Source organism: Notolabrus celidotus, chromosome 2 (genome assembly GCF_009762535.1).
Source record: "Notolabrus celidotus isolate fNotCel1 chromosome 2, fNotCel1.pri, whole genome shotgun sequence".
NCBI classification, from domain to species: Eukaryota; Metazoa; Chordata; class Actinopteri; order Labriformes; family Labridae; genus Notolabrus; species Notolabrus celidotus.
The window spans coordinates 37,804,667-37,830,037 of NC_048273.1; the positions used below are offsets into that span (position 1 = coordinate 37,804,667).

A 25,371-nucleotide genomic window follows, 5' to 3' on the forward strand; every position below is an offset into this window, starting at 1 on the left:
ACCCAGTTGGCAATTTTCTGTGTTGCTGTTTTGTCTTTCCTGAGTATATATATTGTATTTGTTCACTAATACAACATTATTTCCCCTTTTTAATAGGGTACAACATTTTCTTCAAGGAGGGAAGGTTAGGTAGTGTGAAGATTTTTAGAGTCCTCTTTGGGAGGTCCTTGTACCAATACATTGGTTATCCAAGATACCAGGTTTAAAGGTGATATATCACGCTTTTTTCATCAATATATATTGGTCTAAGAGGTCCCCAAAACATGTCTTTAAAGTTTATGCTCAAAAAAACACTTTGAAATCAGATTTTGGTCTGCCTGAAAAACCCTCTTCTTCAGCCCTCCTCAGAACAGTCTGTTTTCTCTCTGACCACGCCCCCTCAGGAAGTGGATGTGCCTCCGCTCTCCAGCACGTTGATCTAATGTTTACATGTTGGCTGAATATACACGGCTGCTCAGAGATCACGTTACTTCAACCCTCTGAATCTGATCCAGAATCTGATCCTGATGGAGAGGCACCTGTAGCAGGACCTTTCTGAAGGATTGGTCACAGATTTAGTGTTTCTTGTTGTTTTATTTGTCAGTATGTCGACGTGTGTCTTGGTACACAGCTACGAACATGTAGCTATGTGGCTATGCTAACTAGTGCTAGCACTTATCCATGATAAATAAAAATCATCCACTAGATCTTCAAATCTGCAGACATGGGGAGTAAAACCGACCTCTACCAGAAAGGCAGCAGGACCTTTCTGAACAATTGGTCACAGATTTAGTGTTTCTTGTTGTTTTATTTGTCAGTATGTCGACGTGTGTCTTGGTACACAGCTACAGCTATGAACATGTAGCTATGCTAATTAGTGCTAGCACTTATCCATGATAAATAAAAATCATCCACTAGATCTTCAAATCTGCAGACGTGGGGAGTAAAACCGACCTTTGTGTTTATTAAGACAGCCTACAACTAGCATGTCTCCCTCCTAAGCTCCTTGTTACCACACATGTGTGCAGGTAATGAAAAACGGAGGAGGGGTTGAGTTGTATTTTATACAGTCTATGGGCTGAACAAGCTCCGAGCTCTGACTCCGTGACAGACCGGATATTGTTGTTACGTAACAAAAACACGGAAGTCTGAAACGGCTCGTTTCACACACATTTACAGAAAGGTGGAGAAATCAGAACAGGGGCAGAATGGATTTTTTTCATTCTCGGGGGGTTTGTAGACATGCCAGGGAAACATATTTACGGTAGAGAACCATTAAAAAGTCAATTTTGCATGATATGATATGTTACCTTTAAAGCTGGGGTTGGTAGTCTCGGAAAACTAGCATGAATTTGAATGTAGCATGTCTTCAGGACTCCGTCTAACCCCCCCCCCCCCCCCCTCGAAATCCTCCAAAACAACGCCCCCCCCCGCTCACATGCACGAGCGCCGCTGATTCATATGATCGTGACAGATTCAAAACCGGTCCTCAACAAAACATTCTCATAGTGAAAGTTAAAAACTGAAACAAACATGGCTGCTGTTAGTACTCACAACTGTCATGCTACCATTATCCAGTTGTACAAGTGACACAATATCAGGAGAAAAATTAGAATACATCTCAATACATCTTATAATACGCTCTACTGTTTGTTAAACGTGTTCAGTGTAGATGTTTTTAATTCCTACAGTGTTGACAGTCAGTGAAGGCATCAGGAGAGGTGTAGAGTGTGCGAGCGGGAGAGAGGAGAGACAAGAGGAGAAGTTCTTCATTCATTCAAACATTGATTGTTGCTTTGTTGGTTGGCGTGGTAACGGCCGACAGTGACCGGTTATTAAAAATCAACGGGGAGTGCACGCTGGGGAAATGTACAGGAGGCAGGCAGAACGGCAGGACGGGATTTGAATGGTTTAAAATTTTGGCACCCAAAAAATGGTGATTGGTTGGTGTTTTCCCAGGTTTACTCCGGCTGTAGATAGCAGCTTTTTTTCACTCTTTTTTAAGAACACATTATGTAATGATTGCCATCAGGACATAAAGATCATTTTAACCAGTATGACAAAAAGTGGATCTAAATCTGATTACCAACCCCAGCTTTAAGTCACGTAGTTAATGAAACTGAACATAATGAAATTGCTGATTTTTATTGAGGAAATTATTGAATCATTTTGACCTGAGGACATCAATCTTATTTCTAACCCTAGCCAAATATATTTGGCTCAATCAGGAACACTCATCACACATTTTAACCATTTATTGCCAAATGTAAATTTAGTTAAGCTTTGCCCTTAAAGCTCTTCTTTATTAAAGTCATCCCCTGGACTGTAGCAGCAGCATGGTTTAGCTTTCCAGGGAGCGCATTTCAAAATCACCCTCAAGGGTGCAAATAAGCTTTTAGACCAGAGAGATGGAGAGGGAGGCCTGGGTGGTGGAGGTAAAGCTTAACCAGCAGCAGCAGAGTGTGTGCAGCTTTGTTGTTGCAAGGATCAAAGAGAGGGAAGGCGTGTTTAAATGGACCGCCTTGTTGTTGGGAGGAATGATTCAATTAGCAGCCTGACAGCTGATTACAGCTGGAGCGTTCGACTTCTATGTCCTGCATGAACTAACACCAAGCTTTATTTGGTTGACTGAAAAATGACAAGGATTCTTCTCCTTCATGCAGGTTCCATCTGCATTGTTTAAAACTTCTGTGAAGTCACTACATCTTGCTAAGAGCAGCAGCTGTGGCTCAGGGGTAGAGTTGGGCATCTCTTAATTGGAGGTTTGGCGGTTCCACCCCAGCTCCTGCGTCCTTCTGGAGACACTGAACCCCAAATTGCTCCCACTCTGCATAGCCAGTGGTGTGTGAATGTGTGTGAATGTGTGTGAAAGAGACTTAATGCTGAAAGGGAGTTTACAAAGCAGCCTCTGCTATCAGAATGTGATGTGATGGGTAAATGCGACTTGTAGTATAAAAGCGCGTTGAGTGGTCAGAAGTCTAGAAAAGTGCTGTATGAGTACAGTCTATTTTCCATCAAGTGACAGTTTTTAAAAAGCATTTCACGAGTCATGAGATCAAGTTGATAAAATGAACGTTTTTTAAACTCTCTACCCCGAGGGTCAGCCCAAGTGCAGTCCTTCCTTCGTGGCAGAATGTCAGCAGTTACCAAAAACTGTTTATCTCAATTTGAAATAGTCCAAGGGAACATCCTCTGATACACAGGTCCCAGATCCCCCAAAAGATTAAGTTTGTGATGATTTAAAACAGAGAAAATAAACAAATTCTTAAATACAGAGGCTGGTATCCGACAGTGATCAGAGCTTATGATTGAAAAATGACTAAAAGATGATTCTATGATCATAAGAAATAATTTGCATGGACATCTTTAAGACATTAAAGGCGTGATTCACTGAAGGATTGTGAGGCTTTTGTGCCTGTTGTGTAGATGAGACATAAAGATACCATCTCATTCACAAAGCGCACACAAACAGTTGAATCCGCGACAAGCTGGCAGAGCATATTCCGCGTCTCTGTTTACGCACATTTCAATGAGCCACATGACATTCCTTTGGGGATGAATTGACCCTTTCTTCACAAATAAGCCTCACTACAGAAACGTCTGAGTCACAAACACAGCTAAAAGCCATGTGCATGTCGAGTGACATTTGGCACATCTGCTGAGAGTTGGTGGCAAGTTGCATCGCTCCTTAAAGATGTCACGCCCGAACTTTTCCAGTCAGTATGTATCTATATAAATATGCAGTCAGTGATCTGTGTGTGGGTGGATCTGAACTTGATGAGGATTACAGTGCACTGACCGGAGGTGCTGACAGCTCATCTTCACGATCAGACGCATAACAAGAGCAAACTAATGACACTGCAAAACTATATAAACATGTTTGTACCTGAATATCATCAACGCAATGTGCTTTGTGAATTGGACCTTGAGGACAATCAGGTAGAGAAGGCTAATGATATTGGTGCTATAAGCGTCTGCAATCCCTTCTTAGTGAATCCCTCTCAAGGGTTTCTGACCTTAAAGCTACAGGTGAGTCAACTTGGCCTGAAAAAACAGCCTAAATCTATTACCTCCATGAGATCTGTTTTTTTGTTGTATTCGTGTGTAAAAACACAAACCTTTATTTTTTACACTCTGGTCTTCATGTCTGCATTTTTCAGTATGAGATTATTTTTGCAGGAACCTTTTTTACAGGTACTCTTTAACAGTCAATTAACAGACTTTATCTGCATACATTGTATGTGAAACAAGGTAATCTCTGATGCTTTATGAAAAATGACAATGGGTAAAAGGTCAGATTGATGACCAATATGTTCATCTTGGTTTGAAAAACTAAAGAAGATTGTGACCTAACATGTTGTTTTCCTCCTGTGAAAGTGTCTTTTCTCATATTTGTTGTTATTAAAAGAAAAAAAAACGTCAGGAGAATTTCAAGAAGCAATTTATAGAAAATCAAGCTTCAGAGTTCAGCCTCTTCCTGGACCTCTGCACCTGGCCTTACAGGAGGGAGAGGAGCCTGCTGGTTCAGAGATGAAGTCTGCACCCACAGCTGTCTCACACTGACTGATTATAGTCATAGTATAGCCCTGAATCTCTTCATTTTACCTTGATTCTACCGTGATTAAAAAATTGCTACCCCACTTGAGGTTGAGAGGTTATTTTTTTATTTCAATAAATGGCCACTTATTTAATCATCGCCATACTTTTATGATAGTTCTGATAAATATCTACAAGAAATACCTTTTCTGGGATTTAAGAGGTGCTGAAATCTCATCTCTATTCATGTTATTTGATTGCTCTTTACATCCTGTACAGGTGGAGTTGAGGAGGAATGATAAACGGCAGACTGACTGTGATGTGTTTTCTTCCAGACTCACAATAAACGCAGAGTGCCAGTTGCAGCTGCACAACTTTCCGATGGACGAGCACTCCTGTCCGCTCATCTTCTCCAGCTGTGAGTACACCTTGTTCAGTAATGCGTCTTTAAAGGGTCAGTGTGACTGTAAAAGGACATAGGAGCGGGGAGTGACGTGAATGAAAAAGGAAAATGTAAAAATGGTAATTATTATACTTCAGAGGGCTGTCCAGGTGTCGTCTATGTGTGGGAAACTATGATGCCTTTAAATCCTGGTACTTTTTATCTGATGATGCTGGTTTCATGTCTTTCCTCTCAGCGAGCTCTTGATGGTCGTGAGCTGACATTAAGGTCTGACGCAGTAATCACACCTGGGATGTTTGTAAAAAGTAGATGAAGAGATGCAGAGCCATCGTCGTTGAAGTGGCCACTTACAATCAAACCTGATTTTAGAAGTGTTGGATCGAAGGACATAGATTTTTAAAACGTGGAAACTTTGTGATGGATCAGGGACTGAAGGATGAATCCCTCACGTGTGTGTTCTGAAAGTGGAGTGCGTCAGCAGGGAGAAGAATGGCTTGATCAGAGGTCATCGTTGTCATGGAGAGACTATTGGATATTTGCTGTGTTTGAGACGTGGATAAGCCAGAGTGACGTCACCTGAAGGTTTGCAGACGGCAGGTTTGATGCTTCAATACTTCTTTTCTTTCCAGAAAGGACCATACTTGGACAAGTGGGTGGAGCTTTACTAGCCCTTTATTTGCAATGTGCATCCATCTTTCAGGATCCCTAAGATATTAAATGGGATGATAATTTATGCTGAAAACTAACAGGCTGAGCACCACTTGGTGCATTATCCACACTGCAAGTGAAGGGGGAGGATATCATATGCATTTCACTCCCAATTGTTTTGAAGTCTTCAAATCTTCTTGAAAACTCCCCATGCAGTGTCTCTAACATGGATGAGTAAGTCTGGAGGTGATCTGGTGATGGTGTGGCTTCCCTCAGTGTTGGCAGGTGGGTGAGAATTTTGCCCTCCAGTTGGCTTGAAAGAAGCTGCAACTTTCTCATGAAAGCCTTAACCAGGCTGTACATGTCATGTGCAAAGAGACCCTTGCCTTGCAGTTTGGTATTTCATTTATTCATTAGTGCAGTCACATCAACACTAAATGCAAGATCTGCTATCCAGTCTGCATCTGAGAGCTGTGGGACATTCTTGCCTTTCGTCTCACAAAACTCCTGAATCTCTGCTCTCAGGTCCCTCACTCTTTTAAGCACTTTGCCAGGGCTAAGCCACCTAACAGCTGTGTGGTAGCCTATGTCCCCATGTTCAGACTCATGCTCCTCCAACAGTGTAACAAACTGTCTGTGATTAAGTGCTCTTGCCCTGATGAAGTTCACTATTTTAGTTACATCAGTTACATGGTTAATTTCTAACACTGATTTACACAACACCTCCTGATGTATAATACAATGCAAAAATACCAATTTCTGCCTTGGTTCAATTCAGTCACTGTATCTTGCATTCGCTTCAAAAGTCTGACATTTTTCCCCGTCAGATTTGGACAGCCATCAGATGTAACACCTGTCAGTTTGTCCCATTTCAGTCCCAGTTCATCTAAGCATGCATTTACCTCCGTGAACAGATCATTCCCAGTCGTTGTCCCTTTCATTGACCGCATTGCTGCCAGCTCCCCTGTAATCTCAAAGTCTTTGGTTATCCCACATACAAAGACGAGCAACTGGGCTGTCACGGACATCACAACTCTCGTCCAGGGCCAAGAAGTAAAAGTCAAACTTGTCCGCCTTCTTTTGCAGCTGGAGCTCCAGATTACCTGCGATGTCCTCTATCCGTCTCGTTACGGTTCGCCTGGAAAGGGGCACGTTCTCTAAGGTTTCTTTTTTTTCAGGGCATAATATAGCTGCCGACTCCACCAAGCACTCTTTAATGAACTCCCCGTCAGAGAAAGGCTTACTGTTTTTAGCGATTTTGTGAGATATTATGAAGCTGGTCTTCACTGCTCCCTCCCTGGATGAGTGAAGTTTGGTAAAAAGTCCTTGCTGCTTTTGCAGCTTAGCCAGCAAGGCAACGGGTGTCCGTGCGCGTTCAGCATCTGTCAAGTTCTTATATTTCTCGCCGTGTTTTGTCTCGTAGTGGCGGTTTAAATTGTAATCCTTAATCACAGGGATCTGTTCTCCACAAACTAAGCACACAGCTTTACCTTTGACTTCAGAAGATAAATACTTAGCTGTCCATGTCCCGTTAAAAACTCTTCAGTTTCAATCTTTCTTCTGTTAACGGTAGCGGACATCTTTGAAGGCTAGCAGTTAGCCTACTTAGCCGATCACGGACTGTATGCTTTGCGGCATATACATTCACACGCTGCCACCTGCCACGCACGTACGGGTCGGGCATGCGGCTGCACTTAAATCACAACAAAAAAAAAGTCGCCTTCAAAATAAAAGCATTTCACTGTCATTGGATGCATGGTGTATGCTTATTTAATGTACATTTTATTTCTGAATCTGATCACCCATTAACCTCACGTGTGGCCCGGGGGCCGTAAAATGCCCAGGCTTTAGACAGTCTGTTATGGTCAAATTCCACCAGATCCGTGTCCAGTCCATCTCCAGTCCATCTCCAGTCCATCACGGCACGGGATCTGATAGGTTTCTTTTCTAGTCAATGTGTTAACTTCCACTTTTGTGTTCCAGTTGCGTCTCTGATCCGGCAGGTCGGAGCCATCCGGATCAGAGACGCAAGACTTCTATTTCTTCCGAATGTCAGAGCACGACCATAGACTGTATAAAATATGGACGTAGGATCCATGACATCACCCATCTGTTTCTGAAGAGCTGTTTTGAGACCAATCGTCGGCAGGAGCCATATTGCTTCTGTCAAGCCAGTGTGACGTAAAGAGGCGGAGTTTGAGCCTCCGAGCCAACAGCTGCAGTGTTCCCACAGGCAGCTGAGCCTCTCATTGGAAGACTACTAATCTCAATATCCTCGAAATTGCTGTGTTTGAAAAAAATCCCCCCCACCCCATTTGCTCTCCATTTAACCCTTTACAGGTTCATAGTTTACTTTAAAATCATCCAGCACTTTTGAAGAAGACTTTAAAGTTGTGATTAAGATCATGAATTGAGATGTAGGGTAATTTCCTCATCAGACTTCTTTTTGCTGGCTGTGTTTTTTTATCCTGCATTTCTTTTAGCTGTATTTCCTTCTTCAAATAGTTTCTGTTTGGTCTACAAAAAAAAGAGAGAAGAGAATGATGCAAAGGAGGTGTATGAATTTCTTAAAGATATGTTTTCCTCTCTCAAATTTAAAAAAGATCATAGCAGTAAAACATATAAACACATAAACACACCTGTACCTCACAGGATGAATAACGTTGCACTGCTTTTGTCCAAGTTGTCTCGACTACTGCAGCTCAACAAGAGAACTCCACGGGGTGAAATTCACTCACCGTTAAGGCTCAAAGTGGACCGTAAAATTCACATTATGGAATTTGTTCTGACAGTTCGAAGACTGAATGTGACATTTCAGAGTTGTCCATACAGCAGCGCACGGAGAGATGTATTGAAAGGAGAACAAGCTGTGTTGTGTGTGCGTTCTGCAGTGGATCTAAAGAGGCCTCACACAGATCTATTCTGAACATTAAGGACAGATTCAAATGGCCGGACCTTAAACCTGGTTCAGAGCGTGGCTGCACCGCCGGCGTCTCTGAACCTGTTTCCTAACCGAGGGAATTCATCAGACTTTATACGGGTTTCCATGACCACGTCTCAGTTTCCACATTAAGTCAGATTTGCTTATCTTTAAAGCCATCATGCCTTGGGGGAATTGGAATAATCAACTGAGTAGATGCAAATATGAAGCAGAGATAAACAGACAAACATGAGGGGAGCGGAGAACAGGCTGTGAAGATAATTAGCAAACTGCAGCTGCTGAAACTTCTCTGCTTTTTTGATCAAATAGAAACAATGTTTTCACACTAAAAGAATGACCTGGAAACATTACATGTTTGGAGTCACCTGATGTGAAGTTTTCATCTCGTTATTAATTAATCTGTGTCTGGGTCAAAATAAGTTACATTTTTTAATGTTAAGGATATTTTATTCAAGCTGAAATGATCAAGGGTTACATTTTACTATCTATTTCATTATTATGTATCTATATTATCTGTAGGGACCCAATTTTAAAAAACAACAACTAATGAGTCAGTTTTGTTGCATTAGACGCCTATGGGAAATTGCAGACCTTTAAGATGAAGCAGTTCACACTCTGGAAATCCGATTGATGAAGTCCAGAGAAAGAAGTCAGGTAAATGAACCATCAGGAGGTGTGCTCCACCACAACATACAGTGAAAAAAAGAGAAGAAAAAAAGAAGACATACTGTATTAATACCCGAGAGGAAATACAAGTTTTCACTCTGCTGTTGAACATGGCACACACACACACACACACACACACACACACACACACACACACACACACACACACAGGCCAGAGATACACACATGATGATGCTGCCCTGCACTGATGGAGAGATGTCGGATGGTGTTTTCAGACCAAACAGTCTCTTCGTGAGGGAATCCCCAGAGAAAGACTCACCATGGAAACCTTTTTGGCTGATATGGAGCTTAAAGTCAGACTTGCAGAATCAGTCCCTAATTTTATTTCACTACTCCAGACACACCTGAATTTGTTTTAGTTATTAACATTTTACCTCTCAACTTTTATTGTACGTTTTTACTGTTTTTGTGAAGCACTTTGTTAATTGTATTGAAAAGTGTTATACACATAAAATTATTATTACTATTATTATTATTATTATTATTATTATTATTATTATTATTATTATTATTATTATTATTATATTATTATTATTATTATTATTATTATTATTATTATTATCATTGATGTTGTTGTTGCTATGATTATGATTATTATTGTGTTTTATCTTATTTTGTTTGTATATTATTTTATTTTATTATTTGTTGATTATTACTATTATTTATTATTATTACTAGTAGTAGTATAAGTATTAGTATTATTATAAAATTTACCATGTTTATTATTTCTACTTGTATTATTATTATTATTACTATTATTATAATTATTATTTTTATTATTAGTATTATTATTAGTATTATTAGTATTATTATATTTAAGTATCATTATTATAATATTTAATTAGCATTATTATTATTTTAACTTTTATTATTATTATTATTATTATTATTATTAGGATTATCATTGATGTTCTTGTTGCTATGATTATGATTATTATTGTGTTTTATCAAATTTTATTTGTATATTATTTTATTTTATTACTTGTTAATTATTACTATTATTAATTATTATTATTATTATTATTATTATATTTAACTATGTTTATTATTTTTACTTGTATTATTATTATTACTATTATTATTATTATTATTATTATTATTATTATTATTACTATTATTATTATATTTAATTAGCATATTATTATTTTAACTTTTATTTTTAATATTATCATTATTATTATTATTATTATTATTATTGTTATTGTCATTATCATTATTATTATTAAAATGACATAAGCTGACTGACTGTTTCTAGAGAAACATCCCTTACTGACACAACTGAAAATATGGAGGACACCGTGTTGGGATTGGTGTGTTTGTCGTGTGTGATACAGTTTTAACCTTCATTCCCCTCATTTGATGTTTACAATACAACATTTGAACCAGTCTTTCCTTCATTTACTCTATCTTAAAACGGTACCTTCCTCTGTTTCCAGCCTGTATGTCATTCATTAAATGTCTCTACCTGCATATCATCCATTCACTCCTTCTGAAACCTGTATTGCATTGATTAAAGCTAGTCTGTGGTTCACAGATTGGTCATGATTAGGTGCTAAATTTAGCAAACAACGTCCTGCCACTTCAGGTAGGATGACTAAACCTTCATAAGTCAGCTGACAGATAAGTCACAACAACATCACATGACTCTTCTGAGGAACCCAGCAGGAAGTTTGTAGTCGAAACATGTTGAAGTAAAGAGAAAACAGACTGATCTAGGCTACAGAAATAGTTTGGATTGTATGAGTTGTCTTCAAAGAAGGAGCATGTTGAGACCATTGGACAATGTGAGAAATGTGTGTTTGGAGATGATACGACGCCGTGGTGCCTTTGTGTACTCTGATGGGTAGTGAGGCCGAGAGCAGGAAAGATAATTTGTTGTAAAATGGTTATTAATGACTTTATTATGAGCTGTTCTGTAGATATATTACAAGTTCCAGCGTGACATTCATAAGTTTTATTTGGATAAAGAGCTGTTTTCAGCATTGATTGTTATTTTCTAAACAATTTGAATTTAAATGGCAATCGTTGAATCTTTAATGGCGTCATTAACAGCAAATGAGGAGAACTGTGGCAAATGTTAATGAAATTCATTCATCAGCCATGTTTGGAAACAATTAGTAGTTTGTGCATCATCTTCCCTGTAAATGTTTGTGTTAACTGACAGCCTGTTTCATCACATCGCTACCAGGCACGATCATAAATTAGTTAGTTTTTTCTACATAAAATGATTATGTGTCTGTTAAAGACAGCCGTGACTCAGGCTGGTGCAAAGCTGGAATCATTAACCCATCATTAACCTCACATGATCGATAGTAAAAGCACAACCAGGCTGTGTGCACATCATGTGAAGGTCAGGCTCAACATTAAGATGGATTCAGTGCATTATTGAACCAAAGCTTTCATTTAATCCACTTTCCCTCTGCCTTCTGTCTCCGTTTCTCCGTTCCAGGCCGTCTTTTCATTAAACAGCCTCTAGCACAAGACTAATGTTTCTCTGGGTGGCCTTAGGTCTGTCTGCACGACGGTATTCATCATTAGGATGTGCTATGTAGCGCCCGAGGTCACACACACACATGCTCTCTGTAATTGCAGATGGATACCCGAGAGACGAGATGATTTACAAGTGGAGGAAGAATTCTGTGGAGGCGGCGGACCAGAAGTCCTGGCGTCTCTACCAGTTTGATTTTATGGGCCTGAGAAACACGACGGACATCATCAAGACAACAGCTGGTACGATGTGTCTGATCTGCTTTCTCTGTGTATTTCTCTTTGCATGAAAGGTTTCCTATAACTTGTTTGCTGTACAGAAAAGTACTTTGAAATAAGTATAATCTTATTCCAATATCCAATACCCATTACTAATTATCTATAAATGCACACTTAGAACAGAGGAAACAATACAAAAGCTTGTGAGGATACAAAGATTTAAGTACTGTAAATGTACTGTTTGCAGGTATGTGCATATGGGCATGTGTATTTATGTGTCTGCATACAAGTGGTCAGGTAAATAGGTGTGTGGAGGGCTAGGTGTATACATACATGAACGATGAAGACGTATGCATATGGGTGTGTGGTCTGATGTGTTTTAAGTTGAAGCCTCATTTTTTCATGTGTTTACACCCACATGTACAGTGGGGCAAAAAAGTATTGAGTCAGCCACTGATTTTGCAAGTTCTCCTACTTAGAAAGATGAGAGAGGTCTGTAATTTTCATCAGAGGTACACTTCAACTATGAGAGACAAAATGAGAAAAAAAATCCAGGAAATCACATTGTAGGATTTTTAAAGAATTGATTTGTAAATGATGGTGGAAAATAAGTATTTGGTCAATAACAAAAGTTCAACTCAATACTTTGTAACATAACCTTTGTTGGCAATGACAGAGGTCAAACGTTTCCTGTAAGTCTTCACCAGGTTTGCACACACTGTAGCTGGTATTTTGGCCCATTCCTCCATGCAGGTCTCCTCTAGAGCAGTGATGTTTTGGGGCTGTCGCTGGGTAACATGGACTTTCAACTCCCTCCACAAATGTTCTATGGGGTTGAGGTCTGGAGACTGGCTAGGCCACTCCAGGACCTTGAAATGCTTTTTACGGAGCCACTCCTTCGTTGCCCGAGCGGTGTGTTTGGGATCATTGTCATGCTGGAAGACCCAGCCACGTTCCATCTTCAATGCTCTCACTGATGGAAGGAGGTTTTGGCTTAAAATCTCACGATACATGGCCCCGTTCATTCTTCCCTTAACACGGATCAGTCGTCCTGTCCCCTTTGCAGAAAAACAGCCCCAAAGCATGAGGTTTCCACCCCCATGCTTCACAGTAGGTATGGTGTTCTTGGGATGCAACTCAGCTTTCCTCTTTCTCCAAACACGACGAGTTGAGTTTTTACCAACAAGTTCTATTTTGGCTTCATCTGACCACATGATATTCTCCCAATCCTCTTCTGGATCATCCATATGCTCTCTGGCAAACTTCAGACGGGCCTGGACATGTATAAGCAGGGGGACAAGCCTGGCGCTGCAGGATTTGAGTCCCTCTCGGCGTAGTGTGTTACTGATGGTAGCCTTTGTTACTTTGGTCCCAGCTCTCTGCAGGTCATTCATCAGGTCCCTCCGTGTAGTTCTCATGATCATTTTGACCCCACGGGATGAGATCTTGCGTGGGGCCCCAGATCGAGGGAGATTATCAATGGTCTTGTATGTCTTCCATTTTCTTACAATTGCTCCCACAGTTGATTTATTCACACCAACCTGCTTGCCTATTGTAGATTCACTCTTCCCAGCCTGGTGCAGGTCCACAATTTTCTTCCTGCTGTCCTTGGACAGCTCTTTGGTCTTGGCCATGGTTGAGTTTGGAGTCTGACTGTTTGAGGCTGTGGACAGGTGTCTTTTATACAGATAACCAGTTCAAACAGGTTCCATTAATACAGGTAACGAGTGGAGGACAGAAGAGCTTCTTAAAGAAGAAGTTACAGGTCTGTGAGAGACAGAAATCTTGCTTGTTTGTGGGTGACCAAATACTTATTTTCCACCATCATTTACAAATAAATTCTTTAAAAATCCTACAATGTGATTTCCTGGATTTTTTTTTCTCATTTTGTCTCTCATAGTTGAAGTGTACCTCTGATGAAAATTACAGACCTCTCTCATCTTTCTAAGTAGGAGAACTTGCAAAATCAGTGGCTGACTAAATACTTTTTTGCCCCACTGTATATTTAATTCTTCTTCCAAATGTCTTTGTAGAAGTTTTTAATGTGTAAAAGAGTTCATATCTTTAATACCATCTGTCAAATGATATTAAAAGTTTGAACTTAACTTAAAAATGTATTCATTAGAGAGTTTGAGGTCATGAGGGGAAGTGAACTAATGCTATTTCATGGTGTTTTATAGTGAGGGATAAGAATAGAAATTTGTTTGTGTGCTCAATAGTTATCAACACAATTCTGGAATTAATGTGAAATATAATCAACGTTCTTTCCAGGTATTGGAAAATCCCTCGAATGACGGTTTTTAAATATTGTCCTGCTCTGAACTGACCCAAAACCTTCAGTGAGAGTGTGGTGGAAATCTGAAAATGAAAGACTCAAACTACGACGGTTTGTCTTTGTGAGCTTTAAGGTCTGCACAACTGACCCAGAGTGAAGACTCAACATGTTACTTATTCTGTTCAGAGTATAAGATGGCCGCATCGTTAAACACATTCAAAGAGCTGTGAGACAAACCAGAGAGCTTTTTACAACCTCTCACTTCCTGCTTCATGACCTCTCATCCCCTGGACTGCTCCTCAGCCATGCCAACAGATAGCAATATATAAATCACAGAAGGTCTGGTGTGTGTGTGTGTGTGTGTGTGTGTGTGTGTGTGTGTGTGTGTGTGTGTGTGTGTGTGTGTGTTCTAACTTCTAATCAACACAGGAATAACTGTATATAATGTCTGTATTTTTCCCATTGCGAGAGTGGACCCCCAGTGTTCTGAGTGTGAAGGCCTTAGGCGTTAGGAACTTGGATCAAACTAAAGATACAAAGATTCAGGTCCATATGACGAGTTCTCCACTTCAGCCTGCTACCATGTGATGAGGTATGCCTTCTTCCTCTAGTTCAAGGTTTCAAACATGTCACTTCTTGTCACTTCACACAGGACAATAATGGTATTAGAGGAGTGGCAGAAATCATGTTCGGTTAATTGTCAATCATAAAGTTCAAGAAGCAGGCGAGGATTAATAAAGCAGAGGGCCCTGGGCACAAATTATTGCACCCTCCATCTGATCCGGGTGATGGGATCACAAGTGGCAAGTCTTAACTACAGGTGTTAACACACAAGCATGTGTACGGAGGTGGTCTTAGAGGCACTGTCTGGAAAAAAATTCCATTAAAATTCCAGTTATCTTTTTCCCTCTTGTCTATGTTTTGCAGCTCCAATAATACTATGTGTTGGTCTGTTGCCAACTAAGTGGAAAAATAATCTCAGATTAGTTTTAGCACTGTTAGATTCCCACGGTCACCTGACTCACAGGCACAGCTACAAAACCATCATAAAACTTTTCGTATTTACAAAAAAGTCACTCTGCATTCATGTATTCATATTCAGCACACTAACAAGACACAGTTTGTCATTTTTTCATATAAAATAAAAGCAAGAGTAAAGGCAGGATGTTATGGTCAGTGGGGGTTTGGGAGCCCCCTAGAGGTCAGAGGCCCTAGGACCCAAACAGCTCGGCAGCAGATCCACGCATTGCATCAGTTTGTGTTTGTAACAGACTTTTCTTCAGAATTTTTTAAACAGAATTCAGCCAGTGGGATTCAAAGATAACAAACCCAGATTATTTCAAGAAATGTACACAAGGAAACATGTCTCTGTAAAATAACATTTGTCTACAAGTCCCAAAAAAGTCTGAAGCATGAAATAACAAGAAATGAGCAGTATCCTTGGAGTTTCCATCCCTGCACTTATACTTTCCACAATGGAAATGTGTGGAAATGAAAAAATGATTAAGACTCTGTCGAGACTGCTGAATCAATTCCAAGATAAACAGACAAATCCATTAGTCAAACCACTCTCTGTCCAATGATCGCCTATGTAATCCCATAAAAAAAAAGAAAGTCACAAATGCATCCGTCTATCTCTCCCCTCCTCCATCTGTCACTGCCAGCAGCTGCATCATATCGCTTTTTTGATTTAAACAACAACGTTTTTCATACTGTCCACAGGAGACCCTGAACAAGCTGTCATTATATAAGACTTTATCATCATGCTCTGTCTGAGGGAGTTACTTGTAAATGTATTTTTCAACATATAAAAAGAATTGCAGTAGTTGAAATCGAACATCATTTAAGTGAAAGTTGTGATCATTGAGATTTCAGTCATTTTTAATGTGGCAGCACCCCCTGGTCTCTGTTCGGTTCAGCAAGTTTCAAAAGAGTTGCTCCAACTGTTTTTAATGAGTGACATTTCAGGACTGTAGGCAGACCAGTTCAGCACCTGGACTCTTCTACTACAGAGCCATGCTGTTGTAATCCGTGCAGAATGTGGTTTGGCGTTGTCTTTCTGAAATATGTAAGGTCTTCCTGAAGACATCATGGTCTGGATGGCAGCATATGTTGCTCCTAAACCTGTATATATTGTTCAACATTAATGGAGCCTTCACAGATGTGGAAGCTACCCATGCCATGGACACTTATGATCCCCATACCATCAGGGACGCTGGCTTTGAACTGTGAGCTGATAACAAGTCAGGTTTTCCCTTTCTGCTTTAGGGCTGATTATGCAGCGTCCATGATTTCCAAAAAGAATGTTACATTTTGATTTGTCATTCTTCAGGACAGTTTTCTACTTCACTTCAGTCCATCTTTAACAGGTTCAGGTCCAGAGAAGTCTCCCGTGTTTCTGGATCATGATTATATACGGTTTCCTCTTTGTATGGTTCAGTTTTATCCTGCATTTCAGTCAGACTACTCACGTTACGAGATCAGCTGATAGAGGGGATGACGTGTCAGTATGAATCAGTGCTGCTCGAGTTGTCTGTCTGAACTAGCTTGCAGGCGGCGCTCCATTTGTGGATGCAGTGATGATCTGTGTTCACCAACAATTGTTTTTTTGATGGGATTTTGAGCCCATGCAGTGATTTCCACTACAGAGTCATGTCTGATTTGTACTGCAGTGGCACATGAGGGCCCAAAAATCACAGCCATCCAGTATTGGATTTGAACCTTGGAAGAGATGAAGGGCTGTTTTCTTTGTAATGTTGGTAGGGTTTCTGGATGTATGTTTTTCTTTCTTTTAGTGCTAGGTTTATTTACTGTTTCTTTTTTCTGGTGCTTTATTTACTCTGATATCCTGCTGCGGAAATACCAGTTGCCTGGCAAATTAAAGGGACAGTGTTTTTTGTTTGGTTTGTTTTTGTTTTTTGAAGTGAGGTTGTTTGAGGTACTTGTCAATAGTAAGTGTATCACTCAGAGGATGCTGGTTGGCTCAGCCTCTTTGTTGAGAAAGAAGCTGGTGAATCAACATGAAAGCTCGGCTATCAACCACTGCAGGCAGGTCAGCGATACCAATAATTTTGAGAGAGTCAAATCCAAACACTAATGTCAGTGTGAATATTTGCTCTATTTAGACATTTTTCAGCCCTTTACTTTGCAGTCAGAAAGCCAATTTGTTAAAGCACGATTCCTTACATAACACTTAAGTGCTTCTCCACCTGCAGCACATCATAGACCCTATTAGCCAATCAGGTAACTGAGTGTATGATGAACGATTTAACTTTGATTTTGCCCCGTACACTGATATATTGTGAGTTTTTATATTTTTGAATCTCAGTTTGACAGATTTTTAGGCAACAAAGCTGAACATTATCCAGTTTGTTGTTGTGTTTTTTCAACCAAGTCCAGCTGCATCTTTGGATCAAGCTTTGTTTTTCAAGTCTTCTATAGAAACCTCTTTGGAGGATAGAAACCGATTGTGTATTGATTCTGTGCATCAAAAACTGTCAGCAGACTAATCACGACCACCGACATTAATATCATACTGCTCTATTATCCAATTAAATGTTCCTACCAGTATTATTAACCGTTATCAGTAAAACAGAGACATCAGGAGGAGCCTGCACATGATCTGCATAAAGCTGACTCAGCACTTCTATTTTTAGAGACATTGTTCATCATTAGCATTTATGATTTCCTATGAATCCTAACCTATACACCCTGATGCTCCTTTAAACACCGGCTGGTATTTAAACACCTACACTCTCGTATTGTGGCAGACATAATAACACATTGAATTGTTAATTAATGTGTTTGGCGATAATTAAACGTTGCCCCTTTCATATACGTTACTGATGCAGACAGAGTTATTAAATGACAGGTGAACTGACTCTGAATAGTTATTGTAAAACATCTTTGTGATTGTATTTAATGATACATTATTAAATGTGTGAAATGGCTACGGTGTCATTTTAAAAACAGGTTTAAAGGGGTTTAACCAGCAGCCAGACATTTATTATCTATGAATACTTCTGAAACAAACATACTTTAATCACCATGCTGTCGTCTTTAATTAGGATTTAATTAATAAATAATACATTTTTGTACCTATGTAGAAACGTTGACTCCAACCAACACCACAACATCAAGATAGTGAAATCATTTTTTTTTTTTTTTTTAAAACACTTTGCATTAAATAATGAACATCAAGAAGGCATGTGTTTATTTCTTTTATATTTCTCTAACTTTTAAACACATTCATGTTCTTTGTAATGTAATGTGATTTCTGGAGTCCCTGAGCTCCCTTGTCTCGTAGGTTCCTCTGAGCTGCCGTAGACGTCCTCCTGCTGCGGACGATCTGGACTCCAGCTGATACGGACGATCTGGACTCCAGCGGCAACAGCTTCTACTACTCGTCTCATCACTATCACCTCTCTCTCTTACTCCCCTCTATCTGTCTTTCCAGACCCAACCCGGTCTCAGCAGATGTGTGTCTAACATGAGTCTGGTTCTGCTCGAGGTTTCTGCCTGTTAAAAAGAAGTTTTTCCTCTCCACTGTAACTAGCTAAATACTGCGATGTGCAATGCTCATGGTGGATTAAGATGGGGTCAGAGTCTTACCCTGTCTTGAAGTTGGGTCTCTGTTCATAATTTGACATAGTGTGGTCTAGACCTCCTATGTTTGTAAAAGCGTCTTGAGATAACGTTTGTTGTGATTTGGCGCTATACAAATAAAGATTGATTGATTGATTTAAAAAATGTGCTGTATAAAAGATCCTCCTTTAATGATGATGACTTACATGCACACAATAGCAGCTTATAGTTTATTTCTTTAAAGGAATAAGTAAATTGTTTATAAATGCAAAATGATGGCTTCATTTCTGTTATGTAGATTTATCATATTTATATTTTTCGCACTTCATGTAAAGCGTACTTAGAAAAGCAGAAAATAAAAAACCTTTTTGCCTTTATTGTATAGGACAGCTGAAGAGAGACAGGAAATGTGGGGAGTAGATAGCGGGTGAAGACATGCAAGAAATGGTCGACCAGCCGGGAATCGAACCGGCGACCCCTGTGACGAGGACTGTGGCTTCTGTATGTGGGGGTGCTTAGACTGCTAGGCCACTAGTGCCCCCCTGACAGGAATTTTTGCTACACTCTTAAAACTTGTTTGATTTATATGAATTATTTGTGTAACATATTTGTATCAGTGTGAGCTCAGACATGCCTGTAAAGTTTTAACCCCTTCTCTTGTGTTGTTGTCTCTTCACACAGGTGACTACGTGGTGATGACTGTGTACTTTGACCTGAGTAGGAGAATGGGCTACTTCACCATCCAGACCTACATCCCCTGCATCCTCACCGTGGTCCTCTCCTGGGTCTCCTTCTGGATCAAAAAGGATGCCACGCCAGCCAGAACAGCTCTAGGTACAGAGGAGCATTTCTCTATCTTCACCTCTGGAGATACTCGGAAAAACTGATGCATGCAACATCTCAAGGTTGTAGGACTGAGCTTTCCATTTGCACTCTTTTATTATGTTTTGCTCCATCTTTATGTGCAGCTGTCTCTACTGCCTGGAAATGTGTGTGTCTGATAAACTGAGCCACTTCATCTGCTTTTTCTGTTCTGTTTAAACTGCTTAACTCTTCTGTTCATGCTCTCTGTTTGTTTATGTGCAGTCCTGTGGAACATTTGGGTCAAGGTAATTAATTTCATGCAATTTTATTTAAAATTTTCTCCATTTATTTTTCACCCATTATACAGATAATTGGCACAGGTTGTCTTTAGTGAAGGAAAGGAAGAAAACCTTGTTTTTTAAGTGCAGCAACTTCAAACTGACAATATAAAATGTTGTGCTGTGCCTTTACTGAGTGGTTGTTCAGGACAGCTTCATTTTCTAATGTTCAGGGTTAAATTCGGTTTTCTCAGGGTCTTTGCATCCAAAGGAATGAAGCACGAAATGAATCACTCAACTCAGCTTTCCTTTAATGTGGCAACCTTCATATATGAACACATTTCAAAGCACTTCTCATTAAAGAATAGAAAAATACAGATGGAAACAGAGAACAAAATGTAAAACAAAAGTTTTATATAATTCTGTAAAAAACAATAAAACAATAACTTATTAGAAATCTGTCAGCTAACATAAATACTAAGTAAAATAATATAAAATAAAATCTTCAAGATTAAAAAAAACATGGAAGAATATAAATATCAGATATTACTCAACATTAAAAGCCAGATTTAAATAAAAGGCTTTTTTTCTCTGTTGAAAACACTGAAAGAGATCTGAGAGCTTGTTGTTCAGATATTTAGAGCATTCCTACAGTTTGATTTGATATGAGATGATACGACAGGACACGAGACAATACAAAATAAAATGGCTTAAAAGATACAAAATAATGTTCCATTCAAAATAGGGCTGAGCCCGACTAAGGATTTGTTTAGTCGAATCTGATCATCAGATTTTGCCCATAGTCGACAAATAGTTGAATGTTTGTTGTTTTTCCTTATTGACCCAAAGTCTGCATGATGGTGACCGCATGACAATATTACACATAACCCTTTACAATTAAGAGACTCATAGCTTAAAGTAAAAGGGACAACAGAATATTAGAAGTATAAAACTAAGATTATTTAAATCTATATTACAAAAACAACGAGGTGATGAAGGAGAGAAAACTCAAATAAGACCACCATCCGTTAAACATGGAACAACGCACCACTATAGAGAAAGGAATCAGGAGATATTTAAACAGTGTTCACACAGAGGAGAGCAGCACTGCAGAGGGTAGTTTGTCCAACTTAAGACTAAACATTTGAATAATGTTCAAAATCAAACCTGAACCAGCTAAAGGGTTTTTAAATCTCTTAACAGAACCTTTTAAAACAGTCTTTCATCTCGTCTTTGTCCGCTTGAGTCTTTTCAAACTGTACGTGAGGAAAACCATCGTGTGTACGGGCAGAAGTGCGCTCCTGTCTTTGTTGACTGTAAATCCTGTCTTTGAGAATATCCTCTCTGATGGTGTGGAGGTGGATGGGATGCTGTGGATTGTTTTTGAGGCTTCAGACAGCTTTGGGTATTCCTGCTCGTTCTTTTGGCCCCGTACAGTTTTTGTGTGGTCCGGTAATCCTTGATCTCACAGCCCTCTTCATGAAGCTGCTCCTCATCTTCATCACTAGTTTTAGGATCAACTGAAGTTTTATTTCCTGACATTTTGAGCTACCATGAACGTAGAAAGATTTAAAGACCAGCTGAGGTACGTCTGCTCCACAGGTCCCGCTAAATGGGAGAGTCCACCTTTAATTACCAGGGGAGATTTAATTACCACTTTAAGGAGATTTAACACTTCAAGAGCTGTTCTCAGAATTACATTAAATAAGTCTATATTTATATCAAAATAGGCTAAATGAGACACTATTTTTACGGGAAACAGGAAAATAATGTAAAATGAGACATTGAGCACCCCCATGGTTTGAATGGAATGATCCATATTTCATATGCAAATATTCGACTAAGGCTCGTTAGAACGAATAGTCGAATATTCGACTATTTGGGGTCACCCCTAATTCAAAAACATATAAATATATTTTGTTAGAAAAGGTCCAATACCATAGAATACAAGTCAAACAATAGGAAACTGTTACATAATGGTATGGTACGGTAAAGTACACACTAAGATATGATTTCCTAATACAGTGTCATTCAGTATAATGACATGGATAAGATACAAAACAAGATGATATTTTATGACTCTAATTCAAAATATGAGGAACACTCAGAAGTTAGCAGGGTACGATCTTTGTGATCTTGTTTTCCTATAAAATAATTGTAAATGAAATATTGACTCTGCTGTAATGAGAATTAAGGTCTCTTAAAGATTGAAGAAGTGAAGAGCTCTCCAGAGATACAGGTTACTGGTGTTCCTACTGAAGTGTTTTCATATTATCCTCTTTCTTTTCTCAAGACTCCAGCTGCAGCTCTCTGAACTAGCTGCAGTTTTCATATCGTATCAGGAGGTTTTATCTGACAGGTTTGCTGTAAAGGATATGGATCAGTTTCAAACAAAGAAAATACAACAGGTAAAATGGAAATAATGAATGGAAGTGAGATCTGGACTGATTGTAGGAGCACAGGAGCAGAGTGGGAGGAAAGATAAAGCCCTTCAGGTGCAGAAAAGAGCCGGTGTGAGTCATACCTTCAGTTCAGGTTTAAGCCTTATAACATGTGGTTTCAAAACTTATTTAGCACAGTAAGTTCTCACACTCCCTTTAGAGGGTTTCTCTTCTCTACGAACCTGCTGCTGAATCCATCGGTTCGAGCCAAAACTCTGAAATCTGTGCCACAGCATCTGCACGAGGCAGTTAAGTGTAATCACTGTGGCAGAGGCTAAAGGAAACGTGCGAGATGTCTGCCTGAAATAGACGAGGCCAGCTTGTTACCATGGGAACCATGTGGAAACAGTCACAGATGTGTGTTTTTTTTTTTTTTATAACCATCTCTTAAATGTTGAAGCAGGAGGAGAGGGGAGAGAGGAGAGAATAAGATCATACTTTAGATAAAGTGGTTTTCCTCACGTCTCTCAATCTGAGTGACGTCAACATCTGCTGTTGTCAAAATGAAAGTGTCAGCTCCTTACCCGGTAGATCAGACGGTCCAAAGGTTTCTTCATCACAAATAAAATAGCCGGATTAAAGGCTGGTGTGTCTATGACTGTGTCTATGACTATTTCCTAGCAGTTGAACAGAGCTCCGAGGATAAACTGAGCAGTACAGTCAGTTGTTGATTGTTTTTGTTGGCATGCTACCTTGCTAACTAGCAGTACAGTTGTTATCTTACCTAGCCAATCATTTTACAGAACATCCTTTTGAAGATTTGATGCTCTATATCTGAAGCTCAACCTTTCCACTGTTTTTGGCAAAGTGGGCAGCGCATACGGTGTACAAATAAGGACATCCTCAGGTCTGAGAGTGAGGTGACTTCCACCAGATCCCTGTCCGGTCCGTCTCCGATCCACTGCAGGACCTCTGGACAGCTGGAGTCATGTGACCGAGGTTTTCCCGCTGTAATCACTGAATCAAGGATTCTCCTCCTCCTCTCCTCATCCATGTTGTCTTTCTGGTCCTCTGAAAACCTCTGACCTGTTGACTCCAGGCCTGGCTCCGCTCATCATGACTTTGGTTTGTTGTTGTAGTTAAGTGAAATACGATCTGGTGATAACACAGAGTGTTTTATTCTGAAAATTAACCGGATGTTTTCATTTTGTTTTGGTGAAACCTGACTTCCTGTCCCGCTCCATCTGCTCTGTTGAGATTGATGCGTCGTGCTCCAGCATCCGGCAAAAATAGAAGTCTTGTGTTGCTGATCCGTTGCGTTCCGACCTGCTGGATGAGAGACACAGCCGGAACGCAACGGAGCGGATCCAGTGGAAGTTAACACATTAACATATACAGATCCGATGCCATGACAGATCGGAGGCGGACCGGAGATGGATCTGGTGGAATTTGGCCATAAACGGAGTCAGACTTAAAAGCCTCAGGCTAAACGGAGTCAGACTTAACAGAGTCAGACTTAACAGCCTCTGACTAAATAGACTCAGGCTAAACAGCCTCCAATTAAAAAGCTTAAGAAATAAATGATTTGGTTTATTCTGAAACACAATATTAGTAGCCGTATTAAGAGTGACCCCGACAAAGAATTTGCGTATTGCATCTGATACGTCAGATTTTGCCTTTAGTAGACAAATCGTTAAGTGTTTGTTTTTTTCATAACCGGGACCTTATGACGATAACACATGTAACCATGCGTTCACCGTTTTCACTTCTCACGCCGTTACATTAATGTTGTTTCATGTGTGCCCTTCAGAATACAATATATGATTTATTTCTGAAGGCATTTAGTCTGAGTCCATTTAGCCTGAGGCTGTATGGTCTGAGGCCGTTTAGTCTGAGGCCGTTTTATCTGAACTCCGACACATGATGAAGGTTTCCCGGAAATATGACAGTTTTTCTGGAGACATGATGCTTTTTCACCTGAGGTCTGACACCTCACTCTCAGACCTGTGGATGTCCTAATATGTACACCATAAGTGCATAATGTGACAGAGAGTCTGGATGTTGGGCCAGGGATGTACATGATCCTCCAAAGGCGACTCAGCCTTTATCTTCAACTGTTGGTGGTGGAGAGGGCGGAGCCAATCCTCTGTTTATTCGGTGGTGTTGAGGCTATGTAGCTCTCTTGGCCAGAGATTGCGGCGTGAGAGCTCAGCAGAGTGTAAAAAATCTGTAGCTGAACATTAGTTTTATTCCAGATGAACATTTTAAACCAATGCTCTGTGCTGCAGTAACTCAGTGGATGTTTTAATTCTGTGGTTGGTTGGTCAAATTACGTTACATGGATTAGCCCGCCAGCCGAGTGATTGAGTTAACTTACTGTAAGATTTTTTTCTTACTGCATGTTTTCTCTAACTGTGGATTTGTTGTGTATGTGTGTTGAGGTTTTATTTTATTACTATGGAGCTGCACATCTGGAAATCTGTGACGTATGAGTTTAAAATATGTAGATTACATTTTCCAAATAATACAGGGCACCCATGTATTATTGACTGCACTAATGTATTGTGAAAATTCAACACTGTTTAGAAATTTTTTTTTTAAAGTAGTAAAAACTGATGTGTAAAAGCAAGAACTCCAACACTTTAACTGAAGTGAAAGCTCTGTGATGAAGTGAATATAACCCATCATGTTCACAGCATGTTTTAACTGGAAACTCTGAGTATCACACAGAAATAATAATAAGATCTGAATCTGAAAAGTGATGTGCCACCAAAACAAGCTGCTTATGACAGCAGTGTAATTGAGGTGTTAAAGCTGCACTCAGCAATATATTTTAAAAAGAATAGATAATTAAATTTCTGTTTTATGTGTTAAAGTTGAACCAACAAAAAGTCTCCAAACTTAATAATTGGTTTTAGCACCTTTCAGCTCATTGTTTTGGCTGTCTGTCGGCAGCTTTAATTTCAGTTCTGTCCCATTGCTTTTAATACCGTCTCAAATGTTAACTAGAAATTTGTCAGCTGTTCACAATATATACAGAACTCATGAAACCCTCGACATTAAAACGTTCTCAACTAGCAGCTACAGAGACTGATAGCTCCCTCGCTAGATGGTGGAGACCAAAATCAGAGCTTAAAGGAGATACAACT

General features: G+C 39.6%; 1 protein-coding gene across 1 annotated transcript in view; it reads left to right on the forward strand.

The window, feature by feature from the left end:
• LOC117825736 (gamma-aminobutyric acid receptor subunit gamma-3) overlaps positions 1–25,371 on the forward strand; it is a 143,304-nt gene that overhangs the window by 107,966 nt on the left and 9,967 nt on the right. Inside the window, exons 5-7 of the mRNA XM_034701669.1 lie at positions 4,851–4,933; positions 11,787–11,924; positions 19,441–19,593. Coding sequence (XP_034557560.1) covers positions 4,851–4,933; positions 11,787–11,924; positions 19,441–19,593 — 374 coding nt within the window. The remainder of the gene's footprint in view (positions 1–4,850; positions 4,934–11,786; positions 11,925–19,440; positions 19,594–25,371) is intronic.